We start from the raw sequence: 19,966 nt of genomic DNA, 5'->3' as shown, positions 1-19,966 counted from the left end.
GTAGAGTGGTGGACCATATATAATGAGGCTTTATCTTTTCTTTAAAAAATAAAAAATAAAAAAACCTGACTATTTTTTGTGAAAAAGACCATGTATATTTAGGTTTTTTTTCTCATTAAAAAAAAAGACAAATAAAGTTACTACGCTTACACCGTTTTTCATAATGAAATTGGTTGGGTATTTTCTCGGGATGTATTTAAGTATACTTCCTTGTAGTCCAATTTTTAAATGTCCATATCAGGGCTCATAAATAAATTATCAAATGGCTTAGACTGCTCCTTCACTATTGTGAAATAATATCTGGTTTTCTGTTACACGAATGTTCTTTGAGGTATATCTAGTGATTGGTGGCAACAAAACATTTTGAAATAATCCAATTGACAAGCTAGAGACCCACAAGTCTTTGTCTTTATTTGGTAATTAAAGTGCTTACATGGACATAGGGTTACTCTGTAAGAAGGCAAAGAAGGACAAGAGTTTTACACCAACTAAAACGTCTATAAACCAGCACATTTCTTCCCATGACTGACTCCTAAGAACTAAGATAAGCTACAGCGACACAACGCACAGTGTCTTTGCATCATCAAACAAACATTTACATGAACATATTTTGTCTTCACAGCAATAAACTATCAAGTGCAGCTAAAGGATTTGGATTAAAGCAGAGGGACAAACTCTTACCGTCACAACAGCAACAAGCCAAGGTCACAAAATCAGCAACTACTTTGTTGTGTACTACAGAAACAAGAAAGAGGTATTTTGATCATATATGCACAGCTCAAAGTGAAATAAAACTCTCTCAAAGGATAAAACTCACGGGACATTTTCTTGACAAATAAGGTCTTAAATATATTTAGTTTTGTTGACATGATAGTTAACTGGCTCACATTTTTTAGTGGAATTAATGAAAATAATTGCTGTACTCCCACAAGAGGCCTTGTCAATACAACTGTAGCCTTTTTACAAATGTTTTTTTTTCACCCCTTAAAACATGACCCTATCTTTCATCATTTTATGTAACAAAAATCAAATTTGGAGGCCTGAGTATTTTTTTATTTAACCTGCTAGAAAATCCGAGGTATTTCAAAGAACATTTCAATGGCTTTCCTTTTTAAATGACTTTAGTCGGCGAACATCTACTTGTGTGTGTGAAGTCGCTGCAAAAAAAAGGAAAGTGATCATTTTAGGTGCAATGAATTATGCTTTCGGATGAAACAGTTAAAGTAAAAGACACAACACTAACGTAAAGAGGGAGCACACAAATACAAAGTTATTTGCATAAAATAATTAAATTACTAACACCGCCTCAGTCAGTCATGAATGACACCACCAAATGCAGTCAGTAGCACCATCAGAAACCGACTTGCTTTATCCCGAGACAACATGACACGATGGCATGAACGCACCCACCATCATCATCATCTACATCAATTTAGATGCATTAGTGCAAAATATTTGCTCCTCCTTGTTTTGAGCTCCTCAGCAAAAACATATATCTTCCTTCATCAAGCATTTGTCTATTTAAAACATACTATGTATAATTTGTGGAACAGAAACATGAACATAAGGACACCCAATAGACTAACAGAGTGGGTATGTCGCGTGCAAGACCCCCAGTTCTCAAACTGAGGGTCAATTGGGTCATTCAAAATGACCTACAATTGGTAATTAATAAAATGACTTATTTTTTTAACCTTGGGGGATTGCGTGAATCCCGGTAAAATAGAATAAAAATCAAATAATAACTGGAAAATAGATAGAGTTGAATTTTCCAATGTGTAAAAGTGGTTGAAAAACATAAATAGAAGCCAATTAGATGCAAGTATTGCAGATTGTGACAAAATGGCAGTGCAATGAGCACTGTCATTTTTAGTGGGTTTAAATCAGGGGTTTCAGACTCGGGTTGGTTTGTGGGCCGCGTTAACGTCAACTCGATTTCATGTTAGATATAATATTTAGATTTTTTTTAATAAATGGATTAAAAGCCCTGAATTTTCAGTATTTTTAGATTTTACAAAATGATTTTTGAACTAAAAACACAGAAAAATGGATTAAAAAATTACAATTATTGATTTAAAAAGGGAGAAAATCAGGAAATTTAATATACATCTGTACTCTTCATTTTAATTTGATCCTAAAACAGAAAGTCAGCACTCATGATTTACTTTCCCGGGCCACACAAAATGATGCGGCGGGCCAGATTTGGCCCCCGGGCCGCCACTTTGACACCTGTGGTTAAAACAATTAAAAATAGCAATTTGGATACTATCCTCTTTCACATGTAGGGCTTCTAATTAGAGTTTTTCATTTTGAACTAGTTAAAGCATTCCTATAAGAATATAATCATGATCAAAATTTGCTTAAAAATTGAGACCTATGTTCTATTTTTGAAATTCACTATTAAAAATATTGTTTGTTTCCCTAAAAAAAAACATTGACTTTATTTTTTTATTTTGATTGGACTCTTATAACATTAATCCTTTAAAAAATATAGCAAATTCTGTTACAAGAATACGATGTCATTTTCCCCTTCGTGTAAAAATGGCTATTGTTATGGCATTAATTGGGACTAACATAACTTTTTAAAAAACCTTAGAATTATGAAGGGAGTTTGTGGGGAAATAGATGGATTCCTGACCCCCACAGACAAGCAAATCTAACATTTTCCAACAGATTCAAGAGTTACTGAGCACTCTTAAATTCTGTTCTCAAGCAGAGCATCCTGAAAGTCCAACACAGACCAGCACAAACTGTGTAATTTAAAAACATCCTGCTCTAAAAACATGACAACAGGACGTGGTGAGGGTGACGCACAACAACAAATCACCACCCCATAGACGTCTTTACGGTGTTAGTATCTTACTATAAAAATAATTTTGAGAGATTCGGCGTTACCCTTATTGAATGAGCACCAATCCACCTCCAAGAGCACAATCAAAGAGAGTAAACCCATCCAGGACTCACAGGACCTGGACAGATCTAAAATGTAAACACATTTACATAGACTAAGAATCCTTAGCACGGACCACTTTTGATTTGATTGTACCTCACAAAAACAAAATAAATGGATCACGACGCTGCTATTCTGCATCCATCAACGTTATTGGAGTTGAATTCTGCTCGTCGACAGAAAAGGAAATGCAAACGCTTCCTGAAATTGCAGAAATGGTGGCAGAGTTCAAAGCAAACTTTCCAATACTGCCAATAAACTTTGTGTTGTGCTTTTCTGTGCAAATTGCAATATACAAAACCACCCAAAGGCACTTTTAATCCATGAATTCCTCCAGGAAGATTTTCTGGATTAGTTTTGCCGGTCCAAATCTTTGTAAATGGTTCTATAAATGCAGATGCTTTAGAATCAGTCACAATCTTAAAGGACATTTTCTATATAGCATATGAGGATTTTGTCATTTGTAATCATTATATTATTCTGAGAGCTCAAATAGCATCCTTTTCATTATGTTTGAACTCATCACAGTGCCGTAATGACAACATTTTTTCCCCCACACTAAATTATGTTCTTAACTGATGTATAGTAAACTGTATGATCTATTCATTCTATGAGGGAAATGATATTTTTACACACACAGGCATAACTTAAAAATACGTTTTTTTTCCAATTCACTTATGATTTAGAACGCGCAATGCAAGGAATCTGTTAATTTATATCAACATGTATTTAGAACAGATGCCAAAAGACAAAACCCTATTTACTGTATATGACGGTGAGGATCATCAAATTTAATCTAAAAAAAAACTTATCACATGAACGTGGCCAAAATGGAAAAAACACAGCATGACCAAGAACAGTTATTTTTTAAATGCCTCTGAAAAAAAGTTACGAGTTAAAATGACTCTAATCCACAGTGATTTCATTGAGTATGTCAAATAAACTTTGTGAGTGAAAGAAATCTAATGATTGATCATTATTATAGATACATCAATTAATAGAGCTATTACTGGGCCTGTCACTTGTAAAGGACACCTTTACACATGTGTCATATTATCTAAATTTCAAACTTTGTAGTATATTGTGAAATTGTTAAAAACTGAAAATGCTACTGTGGCTTTGAGAAAGCACGGTATTAAAAGGAAAGCCACAAAATATATTCATAGAATAGAGCCATCCACTATCTGATCTCTTTCAGGTTGTTGTCATTTGGAAATGAAAATATTCCTGATTTTGATTTGAAGATTTAGGAAAACGAATTTGTTTTTTGGGAGGAATATTTTAATGGCGAGAAAATAACTGCCCATATTTAATAGCAACCCCACGACCTTTATGAGGAGAAATGGTATGAAAGATGAATGAATAGAATTTAAACAAAAAACAATGCTTTCACTGACAATTAATCAGAATTTGTTAAATCAGATGATCAATGGAGCTCCAGGAATATTAATCAATATAACTGGCAAACGAGCGACAACATGGCAGCCAATTTTAGTCTTCACTCTAAAGTAATGGTGTCAGACTCGGGTTGGTTCACGGGCCGCTTTAACGTCAACTCGATTTGATGTGGGCCGGACCATTTTAGATATAATATTTAGAATTTTTTTTATATAAATGGATTAAAAGAACTGCATTAAAAGCCCTGAATATTCTGTTTTTTAAAGATCTAAATCAATGTTTATTTTAGCTTTTTAATATATATATATAGATTTTACAAAATGATTTTTGAACTAAAAACACAGAAAAAATGGATTAAAAAATTACAATTATTGATTTCAAAGGGGGAAAATCAGGAAATTTAATATACATCTATACTCTTCATTTGAATTTGATCCTAAAACAGAAAGTCGGCACTCATGATTTACTTTCCCGGGCCACACAAAATGATGCGGGGGGCCAGATTTGGCCCCCGGGCCGCCACTTTGACACATGTGCTCTAAAGTATTAAATTCTTTTTTTTTTAATGTCGATGTTGCAAAAAAAAAGAACATGTAATGGGACATTGAAAATAATGTTTTAGGGGTCATTTTGTCTTTTGATCTGACATCATACAGGTTTGATATTATGAGATTTTTCGGATAAAAAACATTATAAAACTATTTTGTCTGTTTGCTGATGTTTTTTTGTTATATATATATTTTTTTGTTTTGTTTGAGCTGGTTGAAAGTGTTCTGCTTTTTTTCGGGGTGCTCTTACAGTGAAGCGTTGAAAGTGCTACAGTGTGACATGCTGGTGGTTTCTCAGCTGGGCTGCTGGCTGAGAGCAGGCCATGCCAGGGTTACATTCAGCTGCTGGTTATGTTGGATCAGGGACGTGTGGCGATAGTGGACAACCAGCTCTCGGAGTGACGAATACAGGTTGTAGGGCTCGGCGAAACCGTACCCCGTGGATGTCCTGCTGATCACGCAGTGCTTTACGTGGCCGTCCGCACTGTGCGGGAGGAAAGCTGTCACCTTTTGGAAGCTGAATCTTTACCAATAATGGCATCCAACAGAATTCCAACCGAAATAGACAGATACTCACACAACAGAGCAGGCGAAGGACCCTCTTTGACTTTGGCTGTCTCTGATCAGGAAGGTTCCATCGCGTTTGCCTTTCAGAAGCTCCTCTGCCTCCCTCCGGGTCATGCCTCCAGCATACCAAGTCGTCTCCTCATGGTGAGGATCGTCTGCTAGAGTGTACGGGCTAGGGGAAAGTACAAGGGTCGTGTTGGAACACATTATCATCTGTGAGTTTTTAATTTGTCAGACCTACTTTAATAGCTTAACCTTTGGTGACCTCTTTAATGCTCAAATTCCTTTTGCGGGGAAAGGGAAATCTCTGTATTTTGCACACTTGGCTCTTGATGAATCTATAGACATCTATAGAAATGCAGTGTTTTTTCTTCTGTATGTGATGGTACACATTGTTTACAATTTTCGTGACATTACCCAGAATTTATGATCCTAGTGTCCAATTTGTAGAATGAAAGAATACTGGTAGGGAGCGTTTAAAAAACATCCTGGCAAATTCTGTACATCTCATTGGTCGAGATACTGTCTCATGTCATGAGGATAACAGAAGCCAAATGGATGACCAAAAAAACAAATGCAGCATAGATGTTTCTTTTTTTTCCCAAACGTACACGTTTCCTACACCAGAGATTATTGATGGATTATGCAAACTGTGGTACCCGGTGAAAACCCACACAGGCACAGAGAAAACATTCAACTTTTACATAGGAACCCACCCGAGATTGAACCCTCGATCTCACAACTATGAGGCGGACGTGATAACCACTCCCTCACCATGCCACCTTAAGCAGGACAGATATTGATTTTATTCTAGCATTTTTTAAAATGTATTTGTACATACACAATAGGCCATTTCCCATAAATACTGTTCATTTGTTTGTTGTTTGTATTTGTGCACTTCCCTACTTATTTATGTTGTTGACTACTTATGTTGAATATATATTTATTTCTTACTTATTGCTATTATTTATTGATTATTTATTTGTCTGGTTGTTATTTGTGCACTTTGTGGCCAAGCATTAAATCTCATTATTCATGTGTAATGACAATAAAAGCATTTAATTCAAAATATGTACATTGCTGATTATTGTTTTTCCAATGTGCTTGTATTACTCAAATATGCACCTAAATAATTCAGGTTTGAGTCAAATCATCAAAAAAAGGAGGGTGATCGTTATCAGGCCGCCCGGCTCAGCCAATGAGGTGTCCCATTTGTTTTTCCCCAGGAGTTGGATGGAGTTTTAGATAATATAGTATTTTAGTGGCGGCAATGTCACTGATTATTCACCCCATGTCAAAAGGATTGCGAATGTTATTTCAAAGGCATCCATTCTGGATAAATAATGAAACTCACTCTTCTTCATTCCGCACACCAAGCCAGTCATCAATCTGGCTCTGCCTGGTGCCTTGCTGAGAGAGCCAGCTGTAACAGAGAGCAAAGTTGCTGTATTTTGCTTGATTAAACACACGAGGACAGTACGCAACCTATTTGCTTTACATCATACAGAAGCCGGTCTAACCTTCTTTTACTCTCCTACCGTTTCAACTGAATAACAATATGAGCAGGATACTTTTTTTTTGCAAGTTGGACTTGCTAAGATCTAAAATTTGGCCGTTTCCCATAAATACTGTTCACAAATCTGTCTAAATCTGTAATTTTCAGCATTTCTCCTTTCGCAACTTACATTGGAATGAACCAGAAAGAAAGAAAGTGAAACCTACAACAAATATTGATCTCTGATCCTACGGAGGTGCACGAGGTCTGGCTTCAAGTGATGAATTTTTTTGTCAACCTCCATGTGGGCCAACACCTTACTCCTTAATTCCTCCTCCAACTTGATTTTGCTGTTGTGTATTTCCTCCACTCTTGATTGCAACTCATCAGAACTGTTTTGCATCCTGAAAACAGGCAGGAGAATAGCATTCTTAAGAAAGATTTAGATTTCTGTCATGGTGTTCATTTTCCTACGTGACCGGACGTTTGGTCGAGCGGACGTTTGGTCGAGCGGACGTTTGGTCGAGCGGACGTTTGGTCGAGCGGACGTTTGGTCGAGCGGACGTTTGGTCGAGCGGACGTTTGGTCGAGCGGACGTTTGGTCGAGCGGACGTTTGGTCGAGCGGACGTTTGGTCGAGCGGACGTTTGGTCGAGCGGACGTTTGGTCGAGCGGACGTTTGGTCGAGCGGACGTTTGGTCGAGCGGACGTTTGGTCGAGCGGACGTTTGGTCGAGCGGACGTTTGGTCGAGCGGACGTTTGGTCGAGCGGACGTTTGGTCGAGCGGACGTTTGGTCGAGCGGACGTTTGGTCGAGCGGACGTTTGGTCGAGCGGACGTTTGGTCGAGCGGACGTTTGGTCGAGCGGACGTTTGGTCGAGCGGACGTTTGGTCGAGCGGACGTTTGGTCGAGCGGACGTTTGGTCGAGCGGACGTTTGGTCGAGCGGACGTTTGGTCGTCAGGTTCGCAGGTTTTCGTTCCAACCGGTAAGAGGAAACCTTTCCACCAATCTAGTATCCTAGAAGTGCAATCACTGGATTGCAGTCCGGTGCTTCTTTTTTCAGCAGAAACCTCATTAGTTAAACTGTTTGTGTTGGATCGGTTGGAACAAAAACCTGCACCCACAGCGGCCCTCCAGGACCAGTTTGGAGACCTCTGCTGTAGATCAAAAACATGTTGGCTGAGTGGGACTATTTCTCTTTAAGAAACCAATCACAATAACAGAGTATCATGTAATATTTGTAAACAGAGCATTTCCTGAGGTGATACCAGCAAATCTTACTTTAAGACATAAAAATAAATCATTTATCATTTACTGGTGGCATTTTTTTTGGTAATATTTTTACTAGTCTAAAAATATGAGCATCAGATCAATGACGGCAAAACATATTTTCCAAAATATGTATCGGATCAGAAGTGGAAAAAAAAAATCAGGATCCGACATACTAGCAAATAGTCTATAAAAAGCTCTAAAATGACATGAAACTCAAATCTACAAATGATTGTGTACAGGCATTAACATCATTCAGGCTGAGTAAATGTAAATGACATCGTATTATAAAGCAAGCTTTTATTTCCATACTTGTCAGTCTCCATGTTGTTGTCTAATTTGAAAAACATGTCGATATATTCCTTGCTATAGCGTTCCTGCGTTTGACACTCCTCTTCGAAAATGCGAATGATCTCGCTAAAAGCCTCAATGGCCATCCGTTTAGTCTGCAGTTCCTACACAAGAGAGAATATTTTCCATTGGGTCGACAATTTCCTCATACTCTCATCGTTCTATTGTGTTATTACAAAAAGTACAACTGTACCTGGGATGTTTGGTTCAGCTCCTTATAGAGACGGTCATACTCTTTGCTCTTCTCTTCATATTGGTCCTGAAATACCTTGAGGCGCTCTCCAACTGCCTCAATGTTAAGTTCCATCACAGCCTGCTGCAGAAATGCCAACAAAAATGTTATTCATTGAGTTCATTTTCAGTTTTGGGATATCATATTTCAACGGCATTTTAACATTTCATGCAATCAGTGGATGCTTCATCTCATCTCATTTTCTGAACCACTTTATCCAAACTAGGGTTGCAGGGGGTGCTGGAGCCCATCCCAGCTGACTTGGGGCCAGAGGCGGGGGACACCCTGAATTGGTGGCCAGCCAATCGCAGCGCACAAGGAGACAAAAAACATTCACACTGCATGTTTTTGGAATGTGGGAGGAAACCGGAGCACCCGGAGGAAACCCACGCAGGCCCAGGGAGAACATGCAAACTCCACACAGATGGACAAGACCTGGATTTGAACCCAGGTCCCCCACCGTGAGGCCGACGCGCTAACCACGTATCCACCGGACCACCCTGGATGCTTCAAATCACATTGAAATTTAATGAAATTTAATGTGCAAAGTGGAACACACCAACATTCATTTATTTTGCGTGTGCTTATTTCAAAGCTAAAGAAAACAATTTTAGGAAGTCGGGAAATTTGGGAATATGAATGACTGAAAATCTATGCTAATCTGAAGAATCCGTTAGCTCTTTGTTATGTAGCTAACATGTGCACAAACAACACAGAGTGGGAGAGTATGGAGTGGTTTGAATGAACCCCCAAGAGAAAACATGGCAAGATATTTAACACGAATGAAAAGTAAGACTGCAAGAGACATAGATAATAGGAAAATGAAGTAGGAGTGTGATATAAAACACTACAGGCTAAATCGTAAGATACAGGTGTAACATGCTAGAGTGTTTGATTTATTGGTGATCGCGTGTTGAGGATGTGCGGCTGGTTTGGATTGAGTGTTTATCGGTGTTCGATTGTTGATGCCTTGATCCACATAGCAAGTGTGACATGTTAAAGAGAGTATCGGTGTTCGATTACTGATGCCTTGTTGCACATAGCTTGGAACACGGGAGAGTTGTCTCATAACAGCAAAGTTGGATTGAAAAAATAACAACAGATCACTGTTCTGATTTTATCTCCCTGTGTTTTAAGATTAAATGCAGGGTGCAACACAGGCAACACAGGCGCCAATAAGTCATCATTGACTTGCATTTGTTTCCCTCTAGATTATTTATTCTCCCTGGCTCTAATTCTGGAGAAAAAAAAAGAAACAATTTCAAGAATAAAGCAAACAGTGCATTATAATCCAATTCACTGCGATTGGCTTGCAACCAATTAAGGGTGTCTGCTAGGCTCTAGCACCCCCCACAACCCTTTTAAAGATAAGTGGCACGGAATATGCATGAATGAATTATGATGCAAACCACAGACTTACCTGCATATATTTGGAGATCGGAAAGAGCAACCGTGTGTCCAGTTTAGAATTATACTGGGCCAGGGACTTGTTCTGATAATACTGAATAAGGTCCACTACAGAAGAGAAGGTCAATGGCTCAGAGAAGCCATACCTCCCCTCATGATGGAAGATCTTGATCAGTCTATTGGTGCCATTTTTCCTGCAAAAATCAAGTACATCAACATTGGTAATTTCCTCATTGAGAAATCTGAAAACAGTATCAGTGCAGAAATGCCTACCTTAAGATAGCCCAATTTTGAAATGTCCCCACAAACAACGTAAAAACGGTTGTAACAACAGGATGACTATGACTGAGCAAATTTTATCATTTTTGTTGAAAATTATGATTACGCTCTCTTGAAAACAGTGTAATTAGTATACGATACATTTACACTACACTATTAATATAATATTAACTTCCCTCTGTATGAAAAGGTATTGATTTATTTAGATCTAACTAGAGCAAACATTTCATACAGAAACAAGCAGTATTAGAAATATCAAATCAGTCAAATCCCCTGAAATAGATCATTTTACTGTATGGAATATAACAAAGTATATATCCTAATAAAGTGTATAAATTAGATTAGATAACTTTATTCATCCCGTATTCGGGAAATTTCACTGTCACAATAGCAACAGGATGAGAATACAGATATAGAGGAAAAGACATTTTAGACATAAATATATAGGTAATAATTAAATAATTAAATAAATATATAAATAAATCAATAAATAAGCGTGTTGCTGAAATATATATAGATACATATACATCCATAGATGTACATACATATAAATATACATACATACACAGATGTACATACATATATAAGAATATACATATACATACATACACATAGATGTACATGTATACATACGGTTGGTCTTAATAACAAAGAGGACTAGAAATCTTTACCTCAATGTCAGTGTATATTCTCCTTTGACCTTGCTGGAGGCGTCACGGACCAAGAATGTACCATCGGGTGTGTTTCGCATCATTCCATTCACGTCATCTCTGATCAACAACACAGCAATTAATTCATTCAGATAAAAATAATTCATCACAGTTCTTCCTTTCTTGTTCTGCCTCTTCTCCAACTGTGGCAGTCAAGTGTGCTGACTACTGAGCCAATAGCACAGTCTAGCTTTGACTGCCAATGAGCACTCTTCTGAGCTCCCAGGGAGTCCTATTTTCCAATTTTTTCAACTCTACTTCCAGCTGGACTGTGCTAGCTCAGTAGATAACACATTAGACTTCTAAAATAATAGTGTGGGTTTGAACCCGGACTGGCAATGCGAAAAGGTCTGACATGATGTAACCCTCAACAAGACTGTTTACATATCAATTGTAATATATATTGTCCTATATTTTTTTTCTACGATTTTCAGTTAAAAAAATACATCTACAAAAATCAATTGTAAAATGTACTATTACATTTTTTTTAAATGGCAACATTTTGGAAACCCTTATTTTACTGTGAATGTAACTATGTTTTGTTTGTTTTTACAGTATTTGTGTTACTACTATATATGAGCTATTGAATTCACTGTCCCTGAAAAAGAGAGACCGTTGATCAATTTTGACTGTAGCCAAGCGATCATTTACAAAAAAAAAATCTTTATTTGACCAGGTATACTTTACGGTCAAATATATTTACACACTGCGGTCGCTGAAAGTATTTAAACCACAAATATCTTAGAACCCTGTTAAAAATATTGAAGCCATTTTGTAATACAAATTGGATGAGACTGAAATTAATTAATCGCATAATGAGGATGTGCACAATCTTGGATACTTACATTTGATTGGCTAAAAAAATATATATATATATTAACCTGCAATATAAAATGTCCCCTCCTATACTGAAAATTCAAAAAATAATGGCTTTTATTTACATTTTTTTGCCAAAATGTCTGCCCTTATATTGGAAAATTCTGAAAATAATGGCTTTTATTTACATTTTTTGCCACTATAATACATCAAAATTTCAATTTTCTTTCAAAAGGTAGATAATCCTGGAGACAGCAGTCTACAACACATCTTTTATTATTAATATAATCATTAATTATAATTATAAATCCATATTGCATTTGTTTAATAACCTGCTTACCAGAATCAATGCCTATTAACCCAACTTGTCTAAAGTCGTAATAGTTTTATCTAAAAAAAAAAAGCAAGCATTTTTTATTTTACTGCTAACATTCAAAATGAAAATGGTTACTACTTGACTTCTATAGACACTGATGGCAGTGAAAACATTTAAAAAAGCGAACTGTAAAGTTTCTGTAAAACCGAATCAAGTTCAAATGTTTTTTTTTTTTTTTTTATTATTTTAAACGAAGAAAAGAGTGTGTGCGCACCTTGAAATGTTACCCCAGTACCACTCTGCATCAACCAACAGCTTTTGCTCCAAACAGGCATCACATACTGCCATCGCTTTAGTCATGATGTTATTGGGCTGCGATCCTGCCCAGAAAAAAAAAATGTTTAGGAATACAATTTTCCATATTTGTTAAGGGAATCTCCATATTTTTGTAGTCGTTATTTTAAGATCATATGTAAACAAAGGAAAGACAAAATATATATATAGTTGTAAAATCTCCATAGCTTGAGCAAAGTACCATTATTTAAATTCACTTTGACACAAAATATATTTGCTTTAGGTTAGGTTAGAACTTAATTTCATCCCGTATTCAGACACAAGACATTGTAGACCTAGTGAGTGAAAAAAAAATGCGTGAAGAGCGTACCGTCGTCCTTGGTGATGTTTTCCAAGTCTTGAAAGACATCATTGTCCAAATCCTCGATGGCGGAAAGGTCCTGCTGAAACTCTTCCAGACATCGATCCTCGCCGTCATTTCCATTCATCCTTGGCTCGATGAAAACTGCGATATCAAAATGTAGAAAAACCCAGCGTTAGCCATGCTGTCAATACTGGACTAAGCATGCATCTGTGTTTTACACCCACCGATGTGCTACTGACAGGGATACGACTACGTCGCTTCGCACTACGACACGGACGAGACGCTGCCTCGACTCGTCTACTGACAGGTGACACTGTCTGACTTCCTAGAATACCAGAAATGGCACTCCTCAATGCTTGGGCAGACGGGCCGCCAGAAATCATGTTGCTTGGAGCTCAACCTCGCCTTGCCTCGCCTCACAAACAACAGCTGCCCGCATTGCGATTTCATATTACAACGAGAGACGGACGCTGCCGCTGTGCTTTTATTGTGTCTCGAATGTGGCCTCTTTCCATATATGTATGGCGTCTATTTAAGAAATGATTTCATTCTCCGCTAAATTGTATCGCGTGGGTGACCTTTATGTGTGCGCAGGCCACCACACGATGAAAGTTTACACTTTACACCTTTGACACTTGCTGATGGCACGCCAAGAGATTCATTAAGTGATATATCCAAGCTGTATGAAAAAATATCATGGATGACTTGTTATAATTAGAAAGGCCCTAATTTATTAATCTGCAACCTATTCAAAAGACCCCTCACCTTGGCCATCAAGCGCCTGATCCATCTGTTTGATAAATGTTAACACTATGTGAATGCTCTCACTGAGCATTCTTGACTGTATCATCCCAGCTGTTGAAAATCTCTGTGTTATATTATATTATTATATTTTGGCTCATATTTGTAGGCCAACATTTTCATCCACTTGTCATGTTCTATTTTTAATACGTTGATTTTTTCAGAGGTGGCCCGGTGATGAGTGATTAGCGCGTTGGCCTCGCAGTTCTGGAGTCCTGGGTTTAAATTCCAGGTTGGTCCACCTGTGTGGAGTTTGCATGTTCTCCCCAGGCCTTCGTGGGTTTTCTCAGGTGTTCAGTTTCCTCCCACACACTCTAAATTGCCCTTAGGTATGAGTGTGAGCGTGAATGGTTGTTTTTGTCTCCTTGTTCCCTGCAATTGGCTGGCAACCAATTCAGGGTGTCCCCTGCCTGGTGGCTGTAGTTAGCTGGGATAGTCTACAGCACCCCCCGCGACCCTCGGGAGGATAAAGTGGTTAAAAAGTGATTTTTTTTTTAGTCAAATATTTGTATTTAGTGGGAATATTAATGTCTTTAGTTAATTAAGACAGTTCACATTTTCTTTTTCCTGTAATTTGATGTCAGCACTTCAAAAAGTTCTGCCAGTTTTATCCAACTCTACAACGTCTTTTCTTGTGTCTGCATCCGTTTTTGCTACCGCAACCAAGATGGCGCTGCTCAAGTGGCACCCGCTAACGGTAGCTCCGTCCGCTCTTGCTCGTTTTGTGTTTTTGCTGCTTTTGTCTTTTTTTTAAATTGCAATTTGGTATTTAGTTTTTTACCTAGGTCTACAATGTCTTGTGTGTCTTGTGTCTGTCTTGCTACTGCAACCAAGAAATTTCCCGAATACGGGATGAAATAAAGTTCTAACCTAACCTAACCTAACCTAGAGCGGAACGAAACTGACAATCATGTGTGTGTTATAGTATAGCATAACAACAAAAACATAACAAGCATATAACAATTATTATAATATTCAATATAATAACCATTTGAATGATCTATTTCCTGACAAATATGTTGAATATGTTCCTCCTTTGCCAAAATGAACCCTCCCGCCAAATATAACAATGCGTGTTGAAGATTATGGCAAATTAATCTATGATGGAGTCTCTTTAATCGAGATAATTTGCACTTTTGCACTGATAAAAAAACTAATACATAATCCAAAACAATAGTAGCCAAGCTGTAAGAAACTCTAAGACCCCTCCTCCCTTTTTTGTTTTAATTTCCTCCGAATAGCTTTAAAACACATAAAATGTTGCATAGGTATGCACTAATTATACATTTCCTTCAGCATTAATAAAGTATCCTATTCCTTTCTAAAATACAAACTCCACTGAAATTGATCAGCTTTATGCGTCACTTTCTGGCATTGTTATTTTTTTTTTTTTACCTTGATCTGTTGGTGACGGATTAGATTTTGAAGCTGAAGGTATTTCGGTCTCGCATTGCGATTGGCTGCGTGAGGATGACGTCATCAGAGGCCCTGCAGAATGGAGTGGAGGTTCATCACCCGTTGGGTTGGCCTTCTCGTCCAACAGATTGAGAGATTTGAACTGTGATGTCGGAAAATCTGCAGCCTGGAGCTTGTCCTCCATCCGGAGCCGCAAACCCGCCTCTGCCATTTTCCCCGAGAAAGACAGACGGCTAGGTTTTATTGCAGGGTGACAGCAGCAAGATGCTGGGTGCCTCAGTGCCGTTGATCACATGTTATCAGCTTCCAGTGACACTCATGGCCGATAAAGGAGAGGGTGACGGTGCGGATTTCATGGATGCTATTTGTCAACGATGTAGTGCTCCTTTTTCTGCCCAAATTCTTTGTCAAACCACATTTTTGAGCAGAGCCACATTGTCGGTAGAGCTTGATCCTTCGCTTTCCATTTGGCTTATTTATTTTGGGATATCAGTTGCAAAGTGGCCCTAAAGTGACCGATGAATAGCCTGTAAAAAAGGAAAAGCACAATAATTAAATCAACGTCATATAAACGGTACATTTAGGAGAAGGGAATACATTTTTTGCATTTTTTTTTATTTCCTTCACAGTATATACCTAACAGTGTGTACAAATTGTTAATATATGTCATACTATACTTTGTATAAAGTCATGCTTTGGCTCATAATTGATGTAACCCCATTTTTGCTTTTAATGTTAATAAAAGGGATCCTTCATTTTAATTGTATCATTGTGGAAATGCCTTTCCTTGCGGAAAAAAAAGCTGTTGTTATTTTCTCCCTTCATCAAAACTGATATTCCTATATTAATCCCCCCGGAACATTTTATGCGTGTAGCTTCGATAAAATAACACATTTTATTCATGTCATTTGAGCCTCTTGACGCAGTAGTCAAAGAAAAATTAGTGCCACGGTGAATGAGATGTAATATTGTTGAATTTTTAATATCAAAATGAGAACATGACGGCAAAGATTGAATTATTTTTTGGATTCTCCAATATAAGACTAATATCGCGGGATCACAAATCTCCAACTCATCATGCGGCATTTCAAAAATAGATGATAAATATCATGGGAATACCATGAAATCTTTTCCCAAGCTTCGGGAATTAGTCAGCAATTTATAATGCTCTACCGTTTCTAATAAGTAGCAAACCGATTTGACGTGTTGGGTTTTCGTTTTGCTTTGACGTAAAACAAGAACTACATTCGCATATGCAGTTATTTTTTATAACAATTCTATACGATGAAATCATAGTAGGATTAAATTGTTCAAAAAAATAGATTTTGACTTGAATTTGAAAAAACAACAACAGTGAATCCACAAATAATGACAACAACCCTTAACCAGGTCACTGAATTTCTTAATCTGTATTTATACAGCGACTGTTTTTCAAAATTTTATTTGCTTTTTGACGTCAAATATACTTCGCATTTGCTCACAGCTTTTGCGTCCATTTTTACGGACGAACGTCGATCGCACAACAAATACATTGAGAATTTGAAATATGGCCATGACGCAGTTTTCAAAGACCCTTTCTTGGGCCCAGTTGAATCCCGATTTAGTAATGACCCTGTTCTTACCATCACCTAACGATGTAGTATTTGTATTTTGAATGGCAGCTGGGAAGCCAAAAATTTGACATGCAGTTAAGATGTTTTTTGATGAAAACCGACTTGAACCAAGCATGGTTGTTCAGGAAACCCATTTTTTTATGACGTACTCATTCCATAAAAAGATCGATGGAAATTGACCCAACCAACCAAAAAAGAAAAAAAAATGCAATTGAAATAGGAAATAACTACATTTGGCAGGAATGACTTAACCGAGTAGCTAAAATGGACCAAGGATGGAATGGTTTCTACAGACGGGACGGTTGACATTCGCCATATTTGCATGAAGCCTTCGTGCTCATCCTAACGCCACTTGTACGCGGTGACTGCAAAATTGACGGAGAAGTTCTCAAATCGCAACTTTTTGGAGCAGATCCCCCATTTGCCATCAAAAATGTAACTGTCATTGCTTTGGGGACAAGAATACCCACTTACCTGGTCCAGATCGTCGGGAGAGGAAGCAAGCGTTTCGTCGACATCCATGAAGCGCCAAAGAGTCGTTGCCGGACGCACACGTGGCTCCGATCAAACCAACCACCGGCTTGGGTCCTCACGCCATCTCATGTCCTTCCGCTCCTCCTATCCTGTAGCGCCTCTCCTCCTGTATCCTCCATCTTTAAAAAATGTCTCCTCTCGGTGTTTGTATGTCCCGTATCAAGACAACTTCTTCCCACGATGTCATTCCTCCCGGACTCGTCTCACCTACTCCACCGAGACATTTAACGTCCTCGTGTTCCACCAGCCTTTCCCAGCGTTTTGCCCACTTTTCTTAATTCTTTGAAATGCCTGAAAAGAAGAAGGAAAACTAAACTTTTCCGGGGGGAGAGTTAAAAATCCTGACATTTCAGACTTGATCCAAAAAAAAACACAAAAAATAAAAAAAAATGGAACCCCAAAGGGTTTTAAAGGAAGAAGGATGTTAGTATTTGAAAAGTGAGAGAAAGATAAATGCCGCACTGCCCTTTTCTCATCTTACTGGAACTCTTTTCCCAGTTGAAAAGCATAGTGTGTCAGCTCAGCGGGAGTCAGAAGCATGAGAATGAGTTGCTTGGAGAAGAGGAGAAAAAAAAAAGCTCTAAAATAAATAAATAAAGGGAGGATGCCACTGTTGCTATACAGAGCGAGATGCTTAGTGGGCTCCTGAAATTCTATTGGCCGGCTTGTTGCCATGTGCTTAGGAGGCAGCAGAGATGCTGCGAACAAATCAAGGAAATGTTCTAATATTAGACTGTATGTATCTAGGCAGTGGGAGCCCCTGACCTCTCTACGGCGTTACGTTCCACTTCACAGATCAACATAATGAAAGAAGCGGTGTGGAAGGAAGTGGTTAAAAAAATCGTTAGGTCATCGGAGACAAAAGAGGAGACAGCCTCCAGAATTCTTTTTCTCCTGCTGGTATCCGGGACAGCACATTTTATCAAGAAGATACCATTTTTTACTTTGTTCAATAGAATGATCCATTTCCAAAAATATTGGAGCTGTCATTTCTAATGGTTTGTTACTGCTTTTTTAAAATTTGGATAAATAGATGTTCACTATTTTCCTTGTAAAAAATGCTTGCTTTTTATCCACTTTTTTCCAAAACATTTAATCTAATCGAGTTATTCTGGTCTCTGTATCAATTTAACCAAGGAGCAAAAATGCACTTTACCGCCTTGAGAGACAATTGGCCAGCTAATATTGCAGGTCATAGTATATCCTATAATTTTGTGTATTAGCAATTTGAATGGGAAAACAGTCAAATATTTGTATTTACAATTAAGTGAAAAAAACTATTTTGGACATCCATGCTTTTCCTCAGGCACGTGTCAAAGTGGCGGCCCGGGGGCCAAATCTGGCCCACCGCATCATTTTGTGTGGCCCGGGAAAGTAAATCATGAGTGCCGACTTTCTGTTTTAGGATCAAATTGAAATGAAGAGTATAGATGTATATTAAATTTCCTGATTCCCCCTTTAAATCAATAATTGTAATTTTTAATCGTTTTTTCTGTGTTTTTAGTTCAAAAATCATTTTGTAAAATCTAAAAATATATTTTAAAAAAAGCTAAAATAAACATTGTTTTAGATCTATAAAAACCTGAATATTCAGGGCTTTTAATCCAGTTCTTTTAATCCATTTATAAAAAAGTATATCTAAGTTTATCTAAAATGGTCCGGCCCACATGAAATCGAGTTGACGTTAACGCGGCCCACGAACAAACCAGAGTCTGACACCCCTGTCCTAGGATATTGATTTTTAAAAAATGAGTAAAGATGGGAAATTTAAGAATATTTGTCTCATTATACACTTTATTTGATGAAAAAGTTTCCTCGATGTGTATCAGTTGGGATTGATATGTTATGTGTTTCTTGTTCAAACTAACGATTGGCTGTTTTAAAAATAAATAAATAAAAATCTCATTTAGTCATGGTGATGGTAAGGAACTCCTTACTGGTCTTGGATTCTTCTTTAAACGCTCCCAATATGACACTAGTAACAGTACTGGTGTTGTGCTCTCAGCACGATTGTCACGATTTAGCATTGTAGGACCCAAACGTGGAGAGCAAACAAGGACAGATAGTGGCGTGCACTAACAAAAACTTAAATAACTATTGCGGAATATTCAGAAAATAACAAAGACTTTGGAATGAAATTAAAAAATCAAACCTGACGAGGAGGACGTGGGGAAAAGGAGAATCACGGGACATAACAACGCAGACCATCTGACGGGGACTGACAAACACATAGGGTTTACCTAGACAGACATGGGTTGACGAGATAATCAAAAACACTTGGGTCACACAAGAGGCAGACGACAGGTGAAATCAATGGGCAATCACATGGACAGGTCACACAGGGGATAAAACATAACAAAACCAACTCCTAACAGAAATTCATCCACATTTTTACATTTAAATCTAATATTTAAATTAAAAAACACAACAGCCTGTCAGTCAGAGAGAAGAAAAAAACACACAAGTCCCAGGCCCAGCCAAACAATAAAAAATCGGTAATGATATCCCAAACAAGTGTTGTATAAATATCTGGCATTATAAAGATTATAACAATCATCATGGATTGGGATCAGGATAAGGATTCCTCAAAAAAAAAACTGATGAAT

General features: G+C 37.7%; 1 protein-coding gene across 1 annotated transcript; it reads right to left on the bottom strand.

Moving 5' to 3' along the window:
- Nucleotides 1-386: 386 nt before the first annotated feature.
- Nucleotides 387-19,610, bottom strand: LOC144079158 (phosphatidylinositol 3-kinase regulatory subunit gamma-like). Its single transcript, XM_077607736.1, has 13 exons — nt 19,513-19,610; nt 17,301-17,651; nt 15,193-15,740; nt 13,003-13,137; nt 12,613-12,718; nt 11,168-11,266; nt 10,231-10,411; nt 8,772-8,894; nt 8,540-8,682; nt 7,186-7,362; nt 6,818-6,886; nt 5,474-5,635; nt 387-5,380 (listed from the first exon to the last, which is right to left on the bottom strand). Exons 3-13 carry the CDS (start codon nt 15,422-15,424, stop codon nt 5,191-5,193), a joined length of 1,617 nt encoding a protein of 538 aa, XP_077463862.1. The 5' UTR covers nt 15,425-15,740; nt 17,301-17,651; nt 19,513-19,610; the 3' UTR covers nt 387-5,190.
- Between the last annotated feature and the right edge of the window lie 356 nt (nt 19,611-19,966).

This window comes from Stigmatopora argus, chromosome 8 (assembly GCF_051989625.1).
Source record: "Stigmatopora argus isolate UIUO_Sarg chromosome 8, RoL_Sarg_1.0, whole genome shotgun sequence".
Classification (NCBI taxonomy): Eukaryota; Metazoa; Chordata; class Actinopteri; order Syngnathiformes; family Syngnathidae; genus Stigmatopora; species Stigmatopora argus.
This window is presented reverse-complemented; position numbering and strand designations above follow the sequence as displayed.

Excerpts from the sequence above, each read along its gene's own strand:
- LOC144079158 (XM_077607736.1), bottom strand. The coding sequence starts at position 15,424 with ATGGCAGAGGCGGGTTTGCGGCTCCGGATGGAGGACAAGCTCCAGGCT. Across the intron at positions 13,138-15,192 it reads TCCGTCACCAACAGATCAAG|TTTTCATCGAGCCAAGGATG; the intron begins GTAAAAAAAAAA and ends TTGATATCGCAG. Across the intron at positions 8,683-8,771 it reads AGCTGAACCAAACATCCCAG|GAACTGCAGACTAAACGGAT; the intron begins GTACAGTTGTAC and ends TCTCTTGTGTAG.